Source organism: Castanea sativa, chromosome 1 (genome assembly GCF_040712315.1).
Source record: "Castanea sativa cultivar Marrone di Chiusa Pesio chromosome 1, ASM4071231v1".
Taxonomy (NCBI): Eukaryota; Viridiplantae; Streptophyta; class Magnoliopsida; order Fagales; family Fagaceae; genus Castanea; species Castanea sativa.
In genome coordinates, this window is record NC_134013.1 from 29,210,369 (window position 1) to 29,227,101 (window position 16,733).

General features: G+C 35.9%; 2 protein-coding genes and 1 non-coding gene across 6 annotated transcripts; all 3 read right to left on the bottom strand.

Annotated features, from left to right (window-relative positions):
- Window positions 1-330: 330 nt before the first annotated feature.
- TRNAQ-CUG (transfer RNA glutamine (anticodon CUG)) lies at window positions 331-402 on the bottom strand. The gene has a single exon. It is a non-coding gene; the product is annotated as a tRNA-Gln (tRNA).
- Window positions 403-1,003: 601 nt separating this feature from the next.
- On the bottom strand, window positions 1,004-5,908 carry LOC142612694 (F-box protein SKIP8). Its single transcript, XM_075784836.1, has 3 exons — window positions 5,185-5,908; window positions 2,922-3,118; window positions 1,004-1,450 (listed from the first exon to the last, which is right to left on the bottom strand). The coding sequence occupies exons 1-3, from the start codon at window positions 5,614-5,616 to the stop codon at window positions 1,192-1,194; spliced, it is 888 nt and encodes a 295-aa protein (XP_075640951.1). The 5' UTR covers window positions 5,617-5,908; the 3' UTR covers window positions 1,004-1,191.
- A 5,154-nt stretch (window positions 5,909-11,062) lies between these two features.
- Window positions 11,063-14,900, bottom strand: LOC142629758 (SUN domain-containing protein 5). Of its 4 annotated transcripts, none has more exons than XM_075803804.1 (4): window positions 14,447-14,900; window positions 12,257-13,608; window positions 12,088-12,173; window positions 11,063-11,514 (listed from the first exon to the last, which is right to left on the bottom strand). In XM_075803804.1, the coding sequence occupies exons 1-4, from the start codon at window positions 14,682-14,684 to the stop codon at window positions 11,280-11,282; spliced, it is 1,911 nt and encodes a 636-aa protein (XP_075659919.1). In that variant the 5' UTR covers window positions 14,685-14,900; the 3' UTR covers window positions 11,063-11,279. The 4 variants fall into 4 exon arrangements, with proteins under 4 accessions (XP_075659919.1, XP_075659912.1, XP_075659931.1 ...); XM_075803797.1 differs by having other exon boundaries at window positions 12,257-13,620; window positions 14,447-14,897; XM_075803816.1 differs by lacking the exon at window positions 14,447-14,900 and adding an exon at window positions 14,056-14,373.
- Window positions 14,901-16,733: the final 1,833 nt, after the last annotated feature.

Genomic DNA, 16,733 nt, shown 5'->3' on the forward strand with positions numbered 1-16,733 from the left:
TTATCTTATGTGCTTTTAGTACGCCGAATGGAGATAGAATAGAGTTTCTCATCACATATATAAGATGCAATTAGAGTTAGAGATTTATATGGAGAACTCAAGGATTAGTTACAAAATATCTTATAAAATTTTTATTTTATTTCTGGTCAAATCATGTGGCAATCTATGATTCTACATGTGTCAAAATCTAGGATCGAGGAAGAGGGGTATAAAAAGGATATTTGAAAGTATGGGGCCTTATTTTAGGTATTCAATAAAAATTGGGGCTGTGAAACAAAAAAATACCTACAAGTTTTTGAATAAAAATGAATAAAAAAAAGTGCAAAAGAGAGGTTCCACCGAGATTTGAACTCGGGTTACTGGATTCAGAGTCCAATGTCCTGACCACTAGACCATGGAACCTTGTTGCACTCTTTCGTAAATTTAATATTATATATCTTGTTTTATTGAGCCTACTCAAACTTTCAAGTTGCCAACTCTCTCGTTGCTGGCAGCGTTGAAGTTTCAAACTCGGTTGTCTTCTTTCTCACTCTCTAGAATGGATAAAATCCAACATGTTTGTAAGATTGGTGAGAAATGCAATCCAGAAACTAGAAAGAAAGAGGATTGATTGATCAACCAGATCACTTGTCATCCAAGTTTGTATTAGTAAACTAATGACTACGTGAAGATATTGCACCAAAACCATTCAAGCAGCTCTATACTTCTTACAAAACCAATCCCTATTATGTACAAATCATGTAGTTTAAGAAAGAATAGTTACACAATTCCTTTTTGCTATTTCCACCACATATGGTTCATTTCCAGTTCAACTTCTACATATTATCCCTGAATCCACTTTCTTTCCTCCTAATTTAGTTTGAAAATTTGTTATTTAGAACTTCCAGTAATTTAATCCATGTGAAACTCTTAAAACTCATTCCCATCCCACTCGAATTTTTTAATGTAAATGGCTCTAGAAAATGGCAAAACCAAAAATAAAATAAAGATTAAGAGGGAAAAAGAAGAAAAAAAGGACCTCTTTACCACGAAACAACCAAAACTGAGGTTGGCAAAACTAATAAGGATAATCCAAAGAAATCATAATGAAATTTCATGCAAGTTGCTCCAGCTAGCAAATACCACCACTATTTTTTTTTTTTTTTTTTTTGGTGACTAGTATTTAATATCTCATTGGTATCATCTCTTTTGTTATGCATGCACAAGCTGTTGCTCCACGTCTCCATCAATGGCCATCACAGAGCTGTGATGATGCACCATATACCACCGTCCGTTATGGAACTCAAAGGTATTAGTTACATTGAATGGCCCGGAATCCATGTCAACGAAGGTTTTCATTGAAACCCAAGCCATGTCTGACATAACCCGAGCCCGTACATCTCGAACTTGAAAGTTGACACCATGCTCCCAATTAAATGCAAGCTGCCAACTCTGTATTACAGCATTATACCTGAAGGAGGAAACAAAAATGACTCAGCTCCTGTTTAATTCCAATCAAATGTAGAAAAGCAAACTCAACAGTAGAGATCAGATAAAAAGTTGATATCCCAGCAAGCCCTACAGCTTTTGCAAGTATGAAAACTTAAGAGCATATAATTATGTATTTCTTTGTTGAAAGCCAGCGTTTGGGTCAGGTAGATAACATGCTATGATGTTCTTACTTGTGCTGGAAATAATTATAAAATATTCAATGCTAGAACTCCACCTTACCCTTCTTTCAGTCATTAAAAGTAGAAAAGAAAGGATTGTCTCAAGATCCCATCTAATTAGCATTCTATATCCAGTGCTCAAATATTTCTGATGTTTCCACCATTAAAAGAAAGCATTCTGCTTTTAAAGAACTCTCTTATATACTTGACTTCAATAAATAGGTCAAGAATCTCTAACTATAAAATTATTAAAAACCTCAAAAAATTTAAATGTCCATCAGATTCAGATATCTTAGGGAAGCAGGGCCAGAAAACATGGAATTTCAAACCAAGCAAACATATAGCAGCTTAATGAAAAATGCCATAATGCTACAAATTGACCTTTTCCCTTTCACAACTATGGATCAGCCTGTTGCTTCACCAACAAACCAAATGCTGCACATGCTAGAAGTCTATGAGATGCAACTCTGAAGATGAACAAATTATAGCAAGTGGCAGAAATAATCTCAATCAGAATCACATAAGCATCCATACATACATACATACATATATATATATATAAAACCATATACGTGTGTGAATTTGAATGTATTTTCACATAGGTATGCACATGGAATGCATCTAAGCATACATTCTACATAATAAACACATGAAAGTAGTTCCGTATGATATATATACATAGTTCTGTACATGAGCAACCTTTCCTCAAGCGTAATTATTGACACACATGTGAAGGGTATTTTTGTGGCTACATGAACACCATGTCAGATCTCAGCTAGTGAAAGCGTCACAGTCAATTAGAACCAGGCATTTCTGGACTCAACCAAGTAGAATCCATACTACCTTACTCACTACCTAGCTATAGCATGGTTGCAGCAACCCAGGTACAAGAGGTACACAGTGCATACTTCCCAACAATTCCCCCCCCCCCCCCGGTGCCCCCTTCTCACCCTTTTCATCCCATTAACGTAATACATACACACATACATATTGGTAAGAGAGAGTGAGTGATGCAAAATTACAGTAAAAAAAAATTATCATGATTGAAACAATGTCACAATTTTACTGCAAGCAACTTATTGGCTAGGCTACTTGGAAAAACAGGACACACACAAAATAGCAGTATAAAAAATATAAATATATGTACGCACACAAACACAATATGCCTTAACAGAGAAACATATTTGAAATTTTATTTTTCTGCAATCAAATATAAAGCATCATAAGCTTAGATAAACCATATTTTTGTAAGAAAATCTAAAAACATCATACCCTGAAAAGAGTTCTCCTGATGCATGAACACACTTCACAAAATCTGCATTTAGCCAAAAACGACTCATTGCTGGAAGAGACCTTTCTCTAATGATGTTGAAGAAGTCATTATTAATATTCACAATGGCTCTTGTAGCAGCATAGTAAGCCTTCCACCCATTGGCTGGTGTCACACTATCCTGTTCCCATGTGAAGTCCTAAAAGAGAATTTGAGAAACAAGAAGTTCATTGATACATCCAAAACACAGTAAAACAGCAGGTCTGCTGGTGACACATACATGACATCCAAAATAAAATAAAATAAATAAACCTAGCAAACATGAGGAACATGCCCCCTGAAAAGATGTATCTAACACAGCCAACCACTGTTGTCAGCTACAAAAGACAATGCTCTGAATTCCTCCTAAAATAGTAATCAGAATACATGGTCTTGCATACAAGCATAATACAGAAACGTAGAGACAAAAATACACTAATACAGGCATCAATATCAAATCAAGGTGGCGTGATCCAGACACATTCCCCTCCACATGCAGATTTCAAAACCCCAAAATTTCAAATGCCATTTCCTTTATTTTCTTCTAAGGATAGCAAGACAATTTGAGCTAAAACTGACAGATAAGACCTGTAGGTGACACAAAGAAGAAAACACCAAAAAGGAAATCCACTTAATTACAAGTTAAACAGCTTTCTTGACAATAATAGGATATACTTTTTTAACAATTTGTCCTTCCAAAGTTCTTATTTATAGGTTGGAATAACACCCCCACCCCACCCCCAAAAGCTTTCAACGCTACATTTCCCCAAGTGAACAAACCCACAATGTGGCCGCAAAACCAAGAAAAAACTGGAAGGAAAGAAAATTTGGTTTCTTATAAATTTTACAACTTAGTGGAAACTCCAATCAAACCAAAAAAAAAAAAGTACTAGCCCCAATTTTATCTCTATTTGATCTCGCCAGTAGCAGGTGATCCCAAAATAGCCTAATCTAATCATATAACACCTCAAACAACACCACATACCCAATCCTAACCCCAATTTTATCTCTATGTGATCTCAACAGTAGCGGGTGATCTCAAAATAGCCTAAACTCATCATACAATACCTCAAACGACACCACAAACCCAATCCTAACCCCAATTTTATCTCTATTTTATCTCGCCAGTAGCAGATGATCTCAAAATAGCCTAAACTCCTCATACAACACCTCAAACAACACCACAAACCTAATACACATTCCAACTCTACAAAACACAACAATGTATGCTAGTCGGTTCCAATATTTTTTTTTTTTTTTTTTTTACTTCTTACTTATAAGTTTCACATGCATTGAATAGTTTTGAAGCCCAATCTCACCAAAGATATTAGTTGTTGGATTAAAATCTTCTAGAGCCCTTATAGTAACTCCATCATGAATGTCCTAAAATCCTATCCATCCATTTTAAAATAAGTGGATTGAATTTTACCACGTCATCAAAATTTAAATAAAGGTTAACAATCACCAATTTAGTCTCTATTTAAATTTTTGATAAGTTGAAAAATCCAATCCATTCATTTCAAATTGAATGCATAGGATTTTAGGAACTCTAAGATAGAGTTACCCTCAGAACTCTTGAGGATCTTAATCCAATGTTCTCAACTCAATTGTGCCAAAAAAAAAAAAATTACTCCTCAACACACTCAACTATCCTTAATCAACGGTGCAATACTCGTTACAGTTGCAATTACTGCCAATTCCGTGCATTCTCATCATTCAAAAAGATTAGTAATTTCTAATTCCCATTTCCCAAACAACACAACACTCCACATAATGACAATTACTTCTTACCATGCAATATCACCATTCAAGTTTAAACACATTAGTAGCAACAGCCATATGAGTAAATTCCCAACAAAGCTATGTTCCATACAATCACATTTACAGTTACTGCTTTCCACAATGCTTTATCATTGTTTCAACAAAATTACTAATTGCTAAATTCCCAACAACGTAATGCTCCATACCATGCAATTTACCGATTTTTCCTAAAATGAGTAAAATCCCAACAATACTTTGCTCCTTAAAATCACAATTACCACTTTTTTCCATGCATTACCGTCTTTTTAAAATTACTAGTTGGCTAAATTCCCAACAATGCAATACTCAATTATCTCTATTCAGCAATATTGCTAGATACCCAAATGAGTAAATTGAATTTCCAACAATGCTATGCTCGTAAAACTCAATTACAATCACAATTACAGTCACAAATTAGAAACTTACCTTGTGATAAAGTGCTTTCCAAGCGTTGTCGTCGTTGGCGGCTTTTCGCATAAGCGAGTTCGTCATGGAGAGGCGGCAAAGGCTCGGATAGTCCAAGTAACTGAGAGCGTGAGTGGTAATCTCCGGCACGAGTTGCTCCATCATCGACGCGCCGGTCTGCCTCTCCGCCGCAATAACCGCCGCGGAATTCACCTTCTCGACCATCTCCGGCGAAGTGCACTTGCAAACGCAACCACAACCTCCGCCGGCCTTCTTCTCCGCCGACGCGGCGAAATCGCAGGCGTCCACGTCCGATTTAGAAGGTTTGGAAGAAATCGATCGGACGGTGGTGAAGGCGAAGAGAGTGAGTAGCAAACAGAGAGCAGTGACTATTGTGGGCACAAAGAACGGTTGAGACGAGAGGACCGTAGTGAAACTAGAGGCAATCTCCATTCATACGACATCAAAGCTTCTTCGGAGAAAAACATGAAAAACCACCAAACCCTAAAGTTCCGTACGTTCCGATTTTTCGAATAATTTAGTATTTATCGAGGATTCTAATTTTTTGGGTTTTTTTTTTTTTTTTTTTTTTTTGCTGTTTGAGATGAAACCCAAAAATCGATTTGCAGACTAAAGATTTTGGGTGGGGGGGGGAGAAGAAGAAGACAACAAGGGTGATGGTTTTTTTTTTTTGGGTTGAGAAATCAAAAAACCTTGATGGTGGACCTAGGAGTCAGTAATTCCTGTTTTTCTTGTTTTTGGGATGTTTTTTGTATTTTTGATTTCTTCACATGTTGACTAACTTCCATTAAACGACTAGTCGTTTTCATCACGTCTTTGAAATATTATTGGAAAATATACCTTACAAAAATAATTCAAATATTTATTTATTATGTTATTAAAATGACAACAACTTTATTAGGAAAAAAAAATGGCATCAACAATAATCATTGTCACGTTAATTGGTAAGTTTTTTGTACTAAAATTGATAGTAATTAGAGCATTACCATTTGGGTGTCTAAATCACCTAAATTGCTATTTTAGAACACCAATTAAATAAATAAATAAATAAAACCTGCTACCTGCTACATCCAGTTTCTCATACTTAAAATTTTTTTTTGCAACATGCTATAGTGAACTCTACTCACTTCTCTTTCTCTCTCATATGGTGTTGTGGTGGTGGCATGGGTTATACAGTGGTGATGTGGGTCATAGTAGGGTGGAATGTGGGTTTTGGGTTTTGATACTTGTGGTGGCGGTGGGTTGTGGCTACTGTGCTATGATGAAGAGATAGAGATGGAGAGGAAGAGAGAGTGAAATAAATAAGTAGTGTAAGGTGTAATGTGAGATAATAAAGAAATAGAGATATAAGGTGAGCTATGAAATGAATTGTTAAAATAGACAAAGTACTTTTTTAGAGTATAAAATGAGTAATTTTTAAGAAATTCTGATGCTAATGCTCTAACTATTATATATTCCTTCAACAGCCCAAAACTCATCTTAGGGCAATATACTTGTAGAGTAAATAAGTAATTCTAATCTTACTTGTAGTGTATATATAAGGAACAAGTTAATGAATTCTCTAAGGGCATTGATTTAAAAACTTTTTATGGGAAAAAGAAAAAAAAAATGACTAACTTTTTTTTATATTTTCCACGAAAATAGTATTAGAACTTTCCTAAAATGATTCATTAACAAATGCCCTAATGGCACCCCTTAATAAAACCCTATATAAAATTAAAATCTAAAAAATAACCTCCACACGCACAAAATGTGTTTGTAACATGATTTAATAAATGCTATTTTCTTACATATAACAAAGTGTATTTATAATATTGTTAAAAATTAAAATATTTTTAGAGAAAGTTATGTCTATAATATTTTCACAACAAATCCTAATTGGTTGTTATGAGTGAGCAAAAATGTAATTTAACTTTGTAGATTCAAATTAGAACCAATAACAATATACCACATATGATTTGTTGTAAAAGTATTGTGAAATTGTTGTGAATATAACACTTTTCATATTTTTAACTCCTAACCATGAAATAAACATTCATTCTTTCTTCTGAAAGGAAAAAAAATAACGTCCATATCTCTAATTTTCTAAATGAAAAATTAAAATTAAAATATTAATATTAATAAATATTTTTATTATTTCTTCTAAAAGGAAAAAATTAACGTCCATATCTCTAATTTTCTAAATTGAAAATTGAAATGTGTGGGCCCTTTTTTTTTTTACAAGTGTCGGGCTGGGCCACTCGCTGCTACACTAGGCCCAAGATTTTCTTCTGAGTTGAGAAGTTGGGACCGGTCCAAGAACAAACCTTCCTGGTCCAACTTGTGTATAAACAATGCCTTTTGGTGATCAAATCTTTACGGCAGGTAGAACTGTCACGTTAGCTACAACCGGCAGATATGATAAAAGAGAACAAAAAATAATAGAAATTTAAGCAACATAGTCAGTGGGCCTTAATGAAGGGTGGCCGTTTTACAATATAATATCAGAATAATGAATGTTAGATGGAGACTCAAGAGCGTATTAGAGAAACAAACGTTAGCCTGCCGCGATGGGCTGTTTTACAGAGTTTGCGTCAAGAAAGGGAACCACTCCCTCAACGCGACTAATTTCAATGAGGGGAAATTAGTTGCTTTGAAGGAACGAGCCTAAGTGACTTTGGGTTGAACGAGATTTCTATTTGGTTAACAAAAAGCATGAGTTGGAAGGGGAGAGGGGGGTTAATCCATTCGGTGCATGCCAATCACTCCATTCACTCTGTTTCTTTCTTGCTTCTGTTTTCTTTTTCTTTATCCTCTCATTTCCTTTCGTTTTCTTTTTCTTTACTCTCTTTCTTTTTTATTTTCTTGTCCGTTCTCTCTTTTCTCCCCTGCGTTTCTTATTCCCATATTTTCTATGATTCTTATTTCTTTTCTTTTTACAGAGGTTCCCTCTCTACTGCTCCATCCCCCCTGATCGTTCACTGTAGGACTCCTTGTATAGGGTCAGTCGTGCCTGGTCTTTTACCATTTTAGCCCTTAACCGTTTTTGTCTGGCATGGGCTCCTTTGCTGACCGTCACTGACTGGTCAGTCACCCAGCTAGTGCCACCCTGCCTCAGTCAAAGAAGGCATTTTTGTCTTGCTCACTCCCTGTGGCATTCCTACCTGCCACGGAGTGAATACTCCCCTTCCCTTTACCCCTTACGGCATGCACCTGATGGTTCCCACTCAACCTTGCTTCTTTTGGTTCGCATGCCTTCCCAGCAGGACATTGCTTTCAAAAAAGCTTGAGCAGGAAACACAAAAATGGGTTTTTCCCCCTCCCCACCGCTAGACCATACCCCCCTTACCTCTGACCCATGACCTCACCATTTCCTGTATTGCCTGGACTTTGCGCGTGCCTTACCTTCATGCTTGTTCAAATCCTGCCTGCTGCTCATCTGTCTGCCGTGGTCTGAACGTCAAACTGCCCGGCCTGCTACTCATTTTTGGCTTCTTTTGGCGTGGGCTATTTCGCCCGACTTTTCCTTTATGGCTTGCCTCTTCTGAGGACTGGGCCATGCTTGTTCGTGGGCCGTTCCAAGCCTTTATTCCCGGCCCCTGTTACTTGCTTCCTACCACACAATTCTGTCATGCCCGCCACGAGGCCTTCTTGACCCCAAGCCTGCTAGGCCACTTTGGACCTTTTTTGTTCATTCTTTCTCCGAAAGCCCAATGATCCCACTAGACCCTCTTGCTACTTGCGGGCTCCTATTGTCCCACCTACTTCCATTTGGGCGTCCTTGGCCCACTTACTCTCTCAGGCATCCTCGGCCCTTTTTCAATTCTACGTCTCCCATGGGCTTCTACTATCTTCTTGGGCTTCCTCGGCCCAAGCATTTCTCACTTTTCCCTTGGGGCTCATGGGTTTTCCACAGTCCCCTACATTCTTTACTTGCACTACTTTGGGCTTGCCGTAGAAGCTATGGCACATTCTCTCTTTTCCACATCTATATAGCCCATGGGTTCGCAGTTACTTTTTTCCGGACCTTTTTTGGGCCCACTTACTTCCTCAAGATCCATTTATTTGTTTGTTAAACCCACTATTCATTGTTCTTGTCACTCGCTTAATGGTACTTCCACAATACTTTCTTTAGCCCATGACTTTGGGCCTTCCTCTCTTCTGGGCTTACAAAAAATGAGCGTTTACAAAAATTAAAATTAATAAATATTTTTATTAAAAATATTTTTATTAAAAATATTTTTTTTATACAAAATAAAAATTTTACTCTAACCTAATATAAATGTATATGTGTGGAAGTTCACTCCTGAAGACTTGAAGCTAGCCCTTGCCCAAAAATATTTACTTATATATTTCTACGATTTGCTATTATAGTATATAAGAGTAAATAAAGGAAAGAAACAGTGCATTAATAATATATAAACATTTCTATTTTTATGAAGTACATCAAATATACTTAAAATTAATGAGTTATTTATGGTATAAAAGTAATTAGAGGAAATAGAAATGATGCAAGTCATCTAATTAAATGTGTTGTTTTTGGTAAAAAATTTTAAGGGAGCTATTATTTAAATTTATGTCTAAAGTTGCATTTTTTTTTTTTACCAAAAATATAAGAGAGGGAACGAATTTTTGAAAAATCAAAGAAGGCAATCCCCTCCGTCCATTTAATAGTAAATACTAAGGTTGGTCAATTAATAAAACTTAAAAAAAAAAAAAAAAAATCACTATGTACATAACTTCTACGGTTCTACCACCACTTTTTTGTTCCCAATCCGAATAAAAATTCTAATTTTAATATGATATCATGACTATGATTAACAATTTTAAAAATATTTATTTAATAAATACTTACTTTTCAAAGTCAAGTCAACTATGGAAACCATATTTTTCAATAATTGTAACAATAGCTGTAGAATAATTTTAACAATAGTTAGAATTCAAAGTTAACCACACAAATGTTTCTCCAAAAAAAAAAAACCCCCACAGAAACTATACATTGTGAATGGATTATTAAGGGGAAAGAAAGAAAGTATGAGGCAACCAAAGGTAGTTTTCTTTCCTGGGCAACTTATAAGCATAGTTTTATACTCATGTGTGAGTGTGTCTATATATATATATATATATATAGAGAGAGAGAGAGAGAGAGAGAGAGAGAGAGATTGGGATAAGGACTTGAATTCTAAATGTCTCCATTGAAAAATTTGATGGATGAATCATTGAATGCAAGATCTTCATGAGTAAAAGCACCCTTTTTTTTTGGTAAAAAAAAAAAAGAGCACCCATTTTCTATATTATTGTTGGACTTTGTCATGTGTTAGCTACCCCGTATAGACAAAGTGGAAAAGAAAAAAGAAAAAAAAAAAAAAAAGACTATGTACGTGAGTAGTGTGATTAGTTAAGTAGTAAAGTCACATTAAATAATAATAATAATAATAATAATTAGAGTGAACGGTTAATGTAACATCACTAAGTCCAAACTCACAAAGGATAAGCTTTTGACTCTTTTTTTTGGAGAAACACACACACACACACATATATATATATATATATATATATATATATATATAAAAGGGAAGGGGATGAGATAAGTATTATATGTTATATTAAGTCAAGTGATTTTCTTATATTAAGTATTATCTCCCAAAAAAGAAAAGTATCATAGTATTTTGCTAACCATTGTAGCCGGTAATACTTTGTATCCCCAAAGGAACACAAACAATGACATGATACACACCAGCCCGTTAGGTTGGACGGTGTACCCCTAAGCCATAAGGATGGGGGAAATTTGGAGACTCCCGTTTGAGTAGCAGTCCCCAAAGGGGGGAGGGGCTAGGGGTAGATTTAGGTAGATTTCTAACCAAAGATCAAAAAAGAAAGAAAAAATTACATGATAAACATCATCCAAATATCCATTTGCTTCAATATAGACACCCTGTACAAGACTTACCTGATTATATACATATATTCAGGTAAGATTAGTAGTGTCAGCGTTTAGTCATGCATAAAGCAACATGAAACATTTATACAAGACCATCCTCTATATAGAATCAGTAATTACAAAGAGGCCCAAGATGCAAACAGTTTTATTTACTAGAGCTACAAAAAATGAGGGACTAGTTATAGACCAAGGTAATCAATATGGTCATACTACTGCTAATAAGTATCAAAACCCAACCTCTACTTGTCTCGCAAACTTGATCAGACTGACAAGCTCCAAAAAAGTTGAAAATTTGTGCTGATGCTAGCTTGAGAATTGCAAAGCACACAAATAATAGACTCACTGCCAGCACAGCAAGCTCTCTACTTTCCAAACTCGTTTGATTTTTTACAACATTTTCAACATCTAACCTGTGGCAATAATGGAACAAGAAACATAAAACGTGTCAGACAGTAATTAGAAAAACGGGAAAATATGGAAAGCAAATAAGGAAAAAAAAAAGTACCATATATTACACAATAAAGAGTGTAGATGAAATAATATCTATCACAAGTTCACAAGTGTTATTACAGTTGGTTTTTGATTATGGTAAACAGTTAAGAATTAAGGATTTATTGATTTTCAGTTGAGTTGAATATTAGAGAAGTCTGAAGCCATAAGAAACCATTTAACTAACATTGTAAAGCATAGCAGTTTTAGAATTATATCTTGCCATTTTTTTATCAAGAAACATGAGATGTTTTCTTTGTGCCACTTTAGGAACTTTGTCTCACCTAAGAAGTGGTTTATTGATTGAACACTTCAAACTGATAAAATGGGAAATATTCCGTCAAATAATAGTAGACATTCTACATATAAATTTTTAAAAAACACAAGGTCAAACAACTTGAAGAAATCAGTTATTGCAGCCTTTAGATAAGATAATTAAGAAATGTATGAAGAAGGTACAAAGGAATTCAGATGATAAGATACACATTCCCAACCTTAAAATGTTATTTTCTCTGACCAATGCATTCACTTGAGATGAGACAAGAGCTTTCCATGACTGAAGGTCAGTAATTCCTTTTTCCTGCAGAAGGGAATGATGCCAAACAATTAGTTGGATGCATAAAGCTACTTATCCCCAGAGAGAGGAATGTGGTCAGACAGTACCATGTTCTCCTTCCACCTTAAGAGATCTTTAATCTCTCTTTTGCTTTTTTCCATAAGAGATAATACTCTCAATAGATCCTTGTCAATCTCTGGCAGAATATCTCCTTGTCTTCGACTCAATTCTTTGACATACTCCTCCAGCACAGATAAATTCAATTCAAGCGACCTCACCTTCTGCATCAAAATCTTCAGAACAGTGTCACCGGGTATCCTACCATTTGGCTGTGGTCTAACCTCCATTACAGGATCAGGAATACCATTCAAAATCACCGAAGGATTTGTTGTAACAACATTGAGTTTTTGTGCATCATTGCCACTCCCTGTCCCTGCACCAGCAGTCTCAGTTTCATTTTGAACTTCACCATCTCTCTTGCTGTCAACTGGACCAACATCTGGTTTTAAAGAAGGCAATGCAGTTGAATTAGGCACTGGAAATTCACTGGGAATAGGTTCCGCAGAAGTCACAATGAGATCTTCAAGCATCCGCTCAATTGCATCAACACCATACACCTCTAGACAACTTAGTGTGCAGTAAAACTCTGAACCATAATGACTAAGTAAATTTAATTTCAAGTACCGCACCCATTTAGGTTCAGGAAGCTTAAAGCATTGTGCATGCTTCACATTAGCAGCAACAAAAGTTCCCAAAGGGGACCATGTTTCAGTCGGATAGCTTAAACTGCCAGACAAACCAAACTCCTTGAAATTAGAAGAATAGTGTTCAAAGTTTGCAATTTTGACAGAATCAACCAGAGTCTCTTCTGAAAGCTCAATTACCACAAACTTCTCTGCCACTGAACAAGGATTCCTCAGGTACTTGTCATGATCCTTCCCCAAAATGTTACTAGCTCCTTTTGCTTCCTTGTTTTGAGTCACCACCTTTGCACCCTTAAAGGCAGAGGCATAGTTGTACTCAGTTCCATCAGGTTCAAGCCGGTGGGCGATGTTAACAAGCTGACTAGGCATGGCTTTACCTTTTCCTTGCTTTGTTATGTTTCGGAACTCATCAAAATTGAGATAGCTAGAATTATGAGTTCTCCCACTTGAAAGTTGTTCTACTTGAATTCTTTCTCCTTCTTCTTGTGCTCGTACTTTACACACTGATGAGGCATAAACTGAAACTTTCAAAAGTACTTCTTCCAGGCTTATTGTCTCTGGGAGTGAACAGCTGGAATTTTCAGATCTTTGAAGAACATTGGAATTGTTACCATGAGTTGACATATTAAATTGCAACAACATTCCATTTGTGTGAGTGTTGCTTCCATTTGTGATATATGAGTATGCATGGTCACCAAGCCTATCATTGCTAACAACAGGACACAGTGTGCTCCCGTTATCAGGAGGTGAATTCCCTGAAGTACATCCTTCAATCAATATAACATCATGTAAGGTATAAATAAGTGATAAAGCCCCAACATTCAAATAACAAAAGCCAAAGATCATGCAATTGTTAACTCCAAATATTTTAATTTACTAAAAGCAAATCACCAAATTTTATAATAACAACTATGAAATATTAAAGGCAGCAATAGAAGAGACTTTACTCTACTCCACCAGCCAAAGGACAATGAACATGGAACATAGAAGATCAAGTACAGCAACAGAAAACAAGAAACCACAAAGGGAGGGGACAGAAAAGTCCTTGGAACATTCACTCTCTAGTCTATAAAGATGAACATCACAAAACCAAAAATAAAAAATAGCATTCAAGAATTAGAGAATAGGTAACCACAATCTCTTTATACCCTGCTTTAATTACCACAAATTTGCAGGAAAAAAGAAAATAAATCAAATCTTACATATAGCACTGCAATCACACCCCAGAATTCCATGTTTCAATTTTTCTCCAACTGTCTACTCAGCTTCAAAGATGGAAGGAAAAGAAAAGAAAGGCAAAAATTGAAACTTCATTTTTTTTTACAATGAAAAGCTTCACCCAAAAAAAATGCCAAAATATGTACTGGACAAACAGAAAAGTAAGTAAATTAATGGAAAGCAAAATAGAGACAAAGACAGAATAATAATTTAACCCAGCCAAAAAAATAAATAAATAAATAAACCCCAAAAGGCCAAAACTCAATAGTCTAAAAAAATTGAAAATTAACCAAAAGTGAAAAAAGTAGGAGGTGATGAGTGAGAAATGGTGCCGAACCCATATATAAAAAGGAACAAAAAGGGAAGAGAAATTACCTCCATTGCCATTGCCATGGCCAAGGCCAAGTTTAGAGTAGACCAAGAAGACAAGGCACCAAAGAGAGAACACCAAAGAAGACAAGGAAAGCTCACAGAAGCTCCTTCTAGTCCTGCTGCTGTTGCTGTTGTTTCTGCTACACTTGCTTCTGTTTTCGTTGTTTTCATTGTTGTCATTATTATAGATGTTTTGGTGGCATTTGGTATTTATGAAGGACACATCCTGAGGTTTCTTCATAGTTTCTCAATCAATTCTCATCCCCACAGACGCGCAAGGTTGTGAAGTCGGCTGTTTTATTTTGTGGGTCTCGCTTGTTTCAACAAGAAGAGAGAGAGAGAGAGAGAGAGAGAGAGAGTTTTCCTGGGCAATTGGAGCACGTAAATGAATTTTTTGTGTGTGGGTTTTTGTGGCTATATTAAGTTCTTAACTCCCAGTTTAGCGTAAACTACTTTGTGCCATCTAAATTGCGCTATTAGCTCGGAAAGTTGATCAAAACCCAATTTTCAACAATAAAAAAGTTGATTCTTTTCATTATAACCTCTTTTTTTCGGTGGCAGTTTGAGTTTGACACAACAGTTTTGAATTAAATTCTTTCTAGATACAGCTCTTTTCAATAATATTATTTTTTAAAAAGTTAGAAAAATATGCCATATTACAATCCTTGAGTGACACTTTCGGGGATATTCTTTTTTTTTATTTTTTTTTTATAATCCGACAGTTACGATAAAAAGTGACACTTTCAAACTGTGGAGGAGAATTTGAAATCTAAATAATTATGTTAGAAATACCATAAGGTGTCAAAAATCTTGACCCTTTTAATAATATTTTAGAATATATTTTTAAAAAGAGGGTCTTGGGTGTCAATTATTGGAACTTTGATGGACCAATTTTGTGTTGCAATGATTACCTTATGTGAAATAAAATATAAAATAAAATAAAACTTGTTTGTTAATGCGTGAACCAAATTAGGTGTGCCCATCTTCTCAAAAAAAAAAATGTTCACAATTTGAGCTACATTGGGTAAGTGAATCAGTTTACTTTGAATAGTAACTTATATGTACCGATCATTTATAATCACCCACTTATATAGTGGTTCAACTCATACTCATGTGAGAAGAAGATCACACATAACTAATATCCTATTTTCTCAATGGACAACTATGTGCTTCAATGCTTATTTTATGAAAAAATACCAATGTAAGGTGTTTTAACTAAATTCTATGTGAACAATTTGAGCTACATTGGGTAATTGAAGCAATATAGTTTCAATATTATATCAGCTTAGCTTGTATTAGGAACTTTACTTGTTGCTGATAATGTCATGAGTAATGATGGCACTTAGGCAACATTAGGTCAATCATATGGTTTTATGTTTTCTCAACACATTGATGGTTCCTCATGTCAGATTAGTAATACTCCTAAGGGCTCTTTGAGATAGACATGTCCAACCTCCCTATTCGAGTTGGATCAATGAGTAGCGTGAGCATGTGGAGGCACCTTGCTCCATATGATGCCCCAAGACCATGGCAGAGTAAGGCCATGGTAGGCAAAGATGATTTTAAGATGGGTGGCAGCAGGTGGTGTCAACCCTTGAGTGATGTGCATGGCATTGGCAGCTTGATAGTTAGTTGCTTGTGTGTAGGCTTGGTGGCTTGTGTGCAGACTTGGTGGCTTGTGTGCAAGACAAGGCTGGGTTGCCATGATGATGCGTAACCAGATGCTATGTGCAAGGCATAAGTTAGTGGGTGCTAGCCTAGTGCATGGATAGATGCTAGTGGGCTGATGACAGCTACCTTGTGTGTGTGCTACATGTGGGCATGTTGTGCAGGCTATGTTGGCTAATAGGGGATAGCTTAGGCATGGGCCAAGCATCCCAAAACGTTTATTCGGATGTTGTGTGGACTGTTTAGCGGTGGGAAAAAAGCTCCATGATCTGTTGAGACATGGGTTGTGCATGTGTTGATGTGCAAGAGCAATTACCAAGCAATTACAAAGTAGTTTTTGGTTTTCCAGATATTCAAACCTACTGTGCAGGTGTTGAAAACATGGAGACGCAACCAAGATAGCAGCAGTTCAAGGTTTCTTAAGTCAGACCACAAGTGTAAGATTATCCAAGACTCAAGTAGTTACTAGGCAATAACTGCCATAGCAATTATTTTTGTGTATACGACCCTAATATTGTTGGGGTGTCAACAACAGAGTGTATTTTGCCTTAGGGAGAATTCTTTGTATTTTCTCCGAGTTTGTAAGTTTGTACTTGAGATTAAGTAATAAAAGTTGAGGGTG

Excerpts from the sequence above, each read along its gene's own strand:
- LOC142612694 (XM_075784836.1), bottom strand. The coding sequence starts at position 5,616 with ATGGAGATTGCCTCTAGTTTCACTACGGTCCTCTCGTCTCAACCGTTC. Across the intron at positions 3,119-5,184 it reads GGAAAGCACTTTATCACAAG|GACTTCACATGGGAACAGGA; the intron begins GTAAGTTTCTAA and ends ATTCTCTTTTAG. Across the intron at positions 1,451-2,921 it reads TCAGGAGAACTCTTTTCAGG|GTATAATGCTGTAATACAGA; the intron begins GTATGATGTTTT and ends TTCCTCCTTCAG.
- LOC142629758 (XM_075803797.1), bottom strand. The coding sequence starts at position 14,684 with ATGAAGAAACCTCAGGATGTGTCCTTCATAAATACCAAATGCCACCAA. Across the intron at positions 13,621-14,446 it reads CCATGGCAATGGCAATGGAG|GATGTACTTCAGGGAATTCA; the intron begins GTAATTTCTCTT and ends TATTGATTGAAG. Across the intron at positions 12,174-12,256 it reads TAAGGTGGAAGGAGAACATG|GAAAAAGGAATTACTGACCT; the intron begins GTACTGTCTGAC and ends TCCCTTCTGCAG.